The 7708-nt window shown below is 32.0% G+C and overlaps 1 protein-coding gene across 2 annotated transcripts in view; it reads left to right on the forward strand.

Moving 5' to 3' along the window:
• Positions 1–5192, forward strand: part of LOC149793208 (furin-like protease kpc-1) — a 40205-nt gene extending 35013 nt beyond the window's left edge. For both annotated transcript variants that reach the window (XM_089967174.1, XM_089967176.1), the window contains 3 exons: positions 48–352; positions 2666–2770; positions 4461–5192. In XM_089967174.1, the coding sequence (XP_089823300.1) occupies positions 48–352; positions 2666–2770; positions 4461–4552 (502 nt within the window). In that variant the 3' untranslated portion in view covers positions 4553–5192. The remainder of the gene's footprint in view (positions 1–47; positions 353–2665; positions 2771–4460) is intronic.
• The last annotated feature ends 2516 nt before the right edge of the window (positions 5193–7708 follow it).

Genomic DNA, 7708 nt, shown 5'->3' on the forward strand with positions numbered 1-7708 from the left:
AAAGAGCATAATATACATGTTCATACTTATCATGTATCGTTTTACAGGTCAGAACCATTTCAAAAGAGATCAATAGTCGAATGGGAGCTGGAGGCAGACAGGTTTACGTGCACAAAAAACGAAGTGAACTTCCTTGAGCATGTCGAAGTCCAGTTACAACTATTCATGCCAAATCATTCGTACTTGTCTGTCTTTTTGACATCACCTTCTTCGCCACATTACAGGTCTCCTATTCTGTCCCTACAGACTAAGGACTATTATGTAAACCGTACGTGGACATCCATGACCGTTCATTCCTGGGGAGAAGCTCCACGTGGAAAATGGAGACTCATAGTAGAAACGAACGACAAGGGTACAATTTTATTATCCTTTCGACTGCCCATACCAATAAAAACACATTAGGAAAACTTTTAAATATTTCATGCATTGCTCTATAAGGAAGTGTGATGTAATTTAATTTGCTTGAGATATTAAAAATATTAAACTACAGGCATAATTATCTGTGGTATAATTAAGAGATATATTAGAAAATATGCATCCTTTACTTTACTTAACATATAATAAAACAAGATGATGGCGGGGGCGTTGGAGGTATACCAAATATAAATATTTGATCACGGAAAGGAGCGATTTCTAAGGTTCACTTAACACAATGATTCAATTTGCATTTTGAAGTGACGGTGAGGTATATGTTATCGATTACTAAAAGTAAAAAAGTCTTAATATAAACACCTTTGATCATTGATCCAAATCTGTAGAGAGCTTCAATGTAATTGGCATGTCAATACTGTTTCAGATGGAAATTTACTTTGTTTATAAAATAAATTTAGGTCCTTGGAGCGATGAACGAGAAAATTTCTAGTGTTTAAAATAACTGTATAAAGCAAGTCATTGCTAACGTCTATAGTGATATACAAGTAAGACCCGTCACATATAATGATGAGGCTGGGAATAATTTAAATTTAGATGTTCATAATTGCAACTAAAGTTGTGTTATTACTATTACAAAAGGTTATTAGACTTTACAAGATATGTGACATCGTATCAATATTAATGATTTGAACAGATATTATCCTTGCAAGTTTTCATTATTAAATATAATCGTAAGTTTCCAACTGATATTGATGAATTTTATTTCGAGTCATTAGTGTTCATATGTATTATGTTCATTGTTCTTTATTCAAATCTTTCCTGTCACGTCAAAATTGCAACATTTTTCTTAGGTAGCAATCACATTTTATTCTTCATAAAACAACACGAATGTTACTGGATAGCACATTATTTACATAGATTCAATTTTGGCTTTAATCAATCCAGACAGAGGTCTGCCTTGATATTTGTTACAAAACATCAACTATCTACACATATTATCCTGGATTCTAGTTCTCTCAATGTCAGAGCATTGGCTTTATATGAGGTATTAAAATAACTCATGAGGGTTGGAATATTGGTAAATCGTTAGCTGAAAGTCTAGTAGGCCCACTTCAGAAGATACAGCTTGCTCAAACAGACATTGCATTAATTTGAGAAAACAAGGTTACTGTCGTTATTGCTCTCTAGAATAAGACACAGTGGCAACTTTAGATTCTCAGAAAACATTGAGTTTTAAATAACAATTGAAGACAGTCTATTGTATATGTCCAACGTGTAGCCAGTTTCATTTAAATTGATGGATATTCCGATCAACCCTTTCCTGCTTGTTATCCAATTGTACAATGTCGTTCTGCGAAATGACCTCGTTTCTACTTTTAGGTTTCGAGTTTATACTATATAGAGAAAGGTTGTTGTTGTTGTAGTTCTAGGGTTTAACGCCATTTTTCAGCGCAAAATAGGCTATACATGGCGGCAAGTAGAAAAAGATAGTTGTGCACGTAGTTGAGAAGGCACTGAAAATATATTTAATCAAATTATTCAAAATCTATCAAATCAAATGAATGAGAATTGACGGATATCGCAGAACAAAATTGAATACTAATTTCTGCCTGAGTGTGCAACATTATATATCAAACAATATCAGTAAATTTACTGAAATTAGCCACTCAATGTGTGGGCCTTAGCGATAGTTTAATTAAAAACATATACGATTCCACATTTTGTAGGCTTTCATATTCGGATAGTTAATTGAACCTAACTTGATTTATACATTCATCCAAGTGTTTGTAATATGAAGAGTGTAAACAGTTATCAGCGTGAAAACAAGACACTTAGATGAATTAGTGAGACAAAGCTTTTTTACATGGGGAGAAGAAGGGGTTGCTCAAGGGGGAAGAAGGGGTTGCTCATTTCCTAACCATCCCATAACTCTCTATGGTTCAACTGCAATTAATTTCTCGAAAATTTTGGAAACTATTCATTTTATTTAAACTACGTGTAATTGCCTGCATATTCAAATTATTGACATAATATATGCTAGGTTACATAAACTTTATCACGTTTCTTTTTCTTGAAAGATTATGCAGATTTCCAATTCAAATTTCTTCGATACTACATAAATCAAAACCAACGTCTTTCATTCAATCACTGTTTTCATCATTTGTGTCATGGTTCTACTTTCAATAAGTTGCTTTTTTCTAACTCACTGAAACATCTAAACCATTGATTAATACGTACATATATCATTAGTGTATCTGATCCCGTGTTTAACAGGAAACTGATTGATTTTCAGCGACCGTAGAAAGTGCTAAATTAATAATTTATGGCACAGCAACCGATCCTAGGAGAAAAGCAAATGAAAACAAATCAAACAATGCTTATGATGGAAAACAACCAGGTAAAGTACCATGTTTTCCACAATATATTAGAATAAAATATCACATGAAAGAACTTTCCTTCAAACATCATTGTCAAATGTATAAAATCTGTCAGTATGACCATAACAAATATATATATATATATATATATATAAGTAAAACGATATAGTTCAGTATTGTTTCTCTCTCTCTCTCTTTCTCTCTCTCTCTTTATATATATTTTAAAATTTTAAAAGACCACTAATAAAAAGCAAGTTTTATAAGATTCGAAAATGTGTATTTAGTACGATTCCCAATCTTATTTGATTTGAAGAATGATTACTCTTTATTTTATTTTTGTAATATAACGTTTAAAATAATTTAATATACACAGTCATATATATATATATATATATAATTTAGCCATGTTTACGTTAGCAATTAAGTAAGCTTTGTGTTACTTTAATATATTAAATAGGTTATTTCGTTTAATATAATATTAAATAGGTTATTTCGTTTTGAATAAGCTAAATCCTAATGATTTAATTTTATACAATTTTTTTTCTTGTGTTACTAATGTAGCCTTTAGTACAATATATAGTTTCCTGAGCGTACCTTTAGCTTGCTATTAGTAGTCATTTCACACTTGACATTTCAATTCATAGTTACTAACAACTGTGGGTACTTCAGACAAATTGAAAGTAAAATACAGAAATATAAAGCAGAATATTTGGAGTTTAAACTTCGCAGAATGTTAATACTGGCATTGTATCCCGATGGAATTAGGCAATATTCACGAACATGTTCAGATATAAGAGTTCTCGAACTACACATTGGAATCAGCGCTAATTATTTCTAATTATGCTAAATACTAGATTTATTTGATTAATTAACTTCGAAGTCTTGTAATACTGGCCCGTACTAATCGTTTACTGTGCAAATATATCAATACATCTTCCCAATAAGCTTCGGTTTTGTTATTTAAGTTCAAATTTCATAACGTATATAGTTTCCTGTAATTTCCCAAACTTAATAATTAAAGATAATATTAATAGACAACATGTACAATGAATTCCTGCTCATTCGATCCAGAATCAGACACAAAACATGTTCTCTGTGCTAGGTTTCAATGACGGACTCCAGTCCAACATAACTACCCGACCTCACCCATGCGTACAAACCAACAAGATACTTACGCTCCTCTTCTAAAATCGTATAATCATTACTTCTAAAATCGTATAATCATTATTCCCACTACGAAAACGAAGTCATATGGGCAACGTTCTTTTGCATACCAGGGCCCAGTAGCTTGGAATGAATTGCCCCATTGAACTTAAACACAAAAAGACAGTGATCCCATTAAAGAGTGCTCTTAAAACTCACTTATTTCGACTGCATGAACAATCTTAAAGACCTAATTATGTTGCATACCTTAAATATGTTCAGTACGTTCTTTTTATTATTAAATTTCATGGTGTTTGTTTTTTGTAAAAATATCATTATATATGTGTTTGTTTATGTTATAGGTGTTGTCTAATGCTGTAAAGCGCTTAGAGCTTCTAAAGATTAGGCGCATAACAAAGTCCTCATTATTATTAGTATTATCATTATTATTATTATTATTATTGTCACTAGTTTCCCCTGTTTCATAAAAGCATGTATGTTGCATGCATAGTTGGTTCATGATAATCCATATCAAGAATGCATATAATTCGTTTATTCTATTTTCAGCTAGCAACAGTTCTACGTGGAAGATGATCCTCGTTCCTCTCTTAATTATCTTGATCACGTTAGTGTATTGTTATTGGAACAACGTGCTATAAATGATGAAGATTCAGATAATATTGAAGAACAAATCCAGCCTCAATAAACCTGATGAAAGAGTGATTGCAATGCCAGAGAAAAATAATTTCAATGTGAAATAATAGACTTATGTCCTACAAAGACTTATTTATTTACTAAGATATATAACGTTGGAATCAGCTACATGTTAGAGACCGAAAGGTTTTTGTTTAATTAGATAGTGTTGTGTGTGTGCGTGTGTGTGTTTGTGGGTGTTAAACCATAATTCAGGGTATCATATTGTATTTCTAAATTTATAATGTTACAGACAGACAATACATGAGTATGAATTGAAATTTCCGCTTGAATCGCACATTCGCTATACTGAAAGATGTATGACTCATCTTAACAGTTTCGATGCCATTGTAAAAGTGAAGTAAACCTAATCTATTCATGCAGCACATTCACTTGTCGAAAATGCCTTCAAGTTTTAAAGATTGACATTTGCAAGAGAACACCAGTTAAAGACAATCAAGAAGAAAACCAAGATACGCCATTGAGTAGTAATGTGTTTTCAACATCAGAATGCATTGTATTGTGCGAAGTTTGTATCCGTAAATGATAGTATCCCATCATCATTGTTCGTTGTATACACCTTTTCAATAAATGTATTGTCTTATATACGGCGTCAACCAACTTCAAGCAACCTGAAGGTGAACATATGCACGACCAGCAACTTGCATAGATTCTTGACCGAGCCTGATTTAAGATATCAATCTTATTGCTTCACCTAAAAATATGGGATCAACGTTACTATAACGCGTTATTAGAAGGCACTTGTGATTGCAAGAACGTCTTTTTAACTGTCATTGGCATAAAGCTTAAAATATGTTATGTAACGTCCTTTAAGATGACGAATACACGAATAAATAATTAAGAATACTGAGATGAGCTCATCACACTCTCTTAAGACAGGTATTTCGATTTTTTATAAAAATACGAGTTCGCATCTTACGCCACCTTTGTGCTTTTTTGCTTTTTGTTTTTATTTTGTTAGGGATTATCATCTCGTCTTTCAAAGACTGAGCCATATAATGGTTTTCTTCAATCACGATGTTTAATCCTTCCGCGTCTTTCGAACAAATGACTTTTAACAGAGTTTCACTATCAAATTATGTATCTGGACTATCACCCATACATCTACTAGCATTTAGACATATCGACCATTAAAGCCAATTCAGTTAGGTTAGTTACTTTTATTGTTTGAATTTCAAAGCTTGTTACATAAAGTAACTAAGTAATCTTGATGATTTAAGAATGTTTATATATGTTCTATCAAATTCTCTGAAACAGATTATTGCATTGTATGCAAGGTCAAGAAATACTCGATATTCCAAGTGAAATAATAGTGATGGTTCACTGGAGAGGAATGTATCTATTTATAAATATATGGTCGTAAACAAAGTAATATAAAAGTGCAAAAACCAACACATTTTGTCAACAAATAATGTATTTCCTGAAATACAAAGTGACAATTTTAACAGAACTTACAGTATTGCGAATTAAATCCCAAATAGTCTGAAAAGATCAATCACCAGTCATAATGAATACAGTTCTAATTAATTTCCAGTGATGTTTGTTATAAGATCCAGCCCTGAAGGTGCTGATGTGTTTATAATCTTAAATGTATTAATGTACAAGTGGACTAAAGTGTGATGAGGTGCTAACAATCTTCCAATCAAATCATTATGATAATATATTCCAAGATTTCCTTGTCTGAATTCGCTATAATTCCAAATAAATGTTTACGTTCAAGAATATTATTGAAGAGCACATTCTATTTCCAGTGAATACAAATTTGAATAAATAATTCTAACCAAATCAGATACTGCCCATAACAATACAAATGATTCTGCATAAATGAGTAATTTCTACATAAACATGATTTTAATGCCCTCTACTTGACCAAGGTCACAATTAACATTTTCCGGAAATACTATGACTTAATGGAATGATTCATTCTAGAGCAATCCATCTGGTTTACAAGATAAAATATGTTACTAAACCTGTAATAAGGGCTATTGTAAACATCATATATACCTCTCATTGATAAAGATCTGAATATTTAACCCACGTTCCTAGTGAAATATTAACTATTTATCATTTGTTTCCAAAACAAAAACAACATTAGTGTCGCTAATCAGGAACACAGAGAACATGATTTTGGACCAGGTCAGCTCCAAAATACAATTATACTTAATGTTTAATCAAGGAGAACAAAATTTACAAATAATACAAATTAAACATACATGACAATATAATGTTACGACTCTATTATCTTAAACTAAGTAACAGAAAAAGCAAAAACACATAAAGTTTTGTAAAAATCAACAAACATTTTACTTCCCCTAGAATAGAAAATGAAACGTTGAAAGAAAAACTTACAGTATTGTGAATTAAATCCCAAATATTCCTAAATGTTTTATCATAAGTCAAAATGTATAAAGTTCCAACTGAATTCCTGTAGCATTACAATAAACTTCCAACTTTGAAGGTGTTGGTGTAGTCTCGCATACGCCATGTGGCACGAGCCTAGATTGTGGTGATGTGCTAAGAGTATGTTGATGTATCACAGTAATATTACACTGGACAACAAATTTTTACAAAAGTCATGTTACTGAAATAAAATTAGTCAATTCTTATCAATTTTTATGTGCTGAACACGAATATGACAGTCAAATTGCAAAATTGGCTCTAGTTTTTTTGTAATCTGCAAGAAATTAATGTTTACATAACGAAATGCATTCCAATAGTAAAAGGTCAACTGTAATAGCCTACCTATAAAAAATCAAGTCATTGACTACATCTTAGATTTCTTCGCCTGTCTCTTGTACAGCTGTTCGGGAGCATCTCTGAGGAGTGTCCAGCAGTAGTCAGCCAGCATTGTAGTGGACCATTTTCCCTGGTATCTTTGTTCCATTGTTGCGATATCTTGATGAAAACGTTCGCCGTGTTCATCACTAACAATACCACAGTTGCTAGGAAAGAAATCCAAATGGGAATGAAGGAAGTGAATCTTTAGAGACATATTGCAGCCAAGTTTCTTATACTTCATCAACATGTCTTCTACTAGTTCCTTATAGTTTTCTGCCCTAACATTTCCGAGGAAGTTTGTAGAAACTAGGCGAAAAGCATTC

Source organism: Sinohyriopsis cumingii, chromosome 8, assembly GCF_028554795.1.
Source record: "Sinohyriopsis cumingii isolate HCF-2022 chromosome 8, ASM2855479v2, whole genome shotgun sequence".
NCBI lineage: Eukaryota > Metazoa > Mollusca > Bivalvia > Unionida > Unionidae > Sinohyriopsis > Sinohyriopsis cumingii.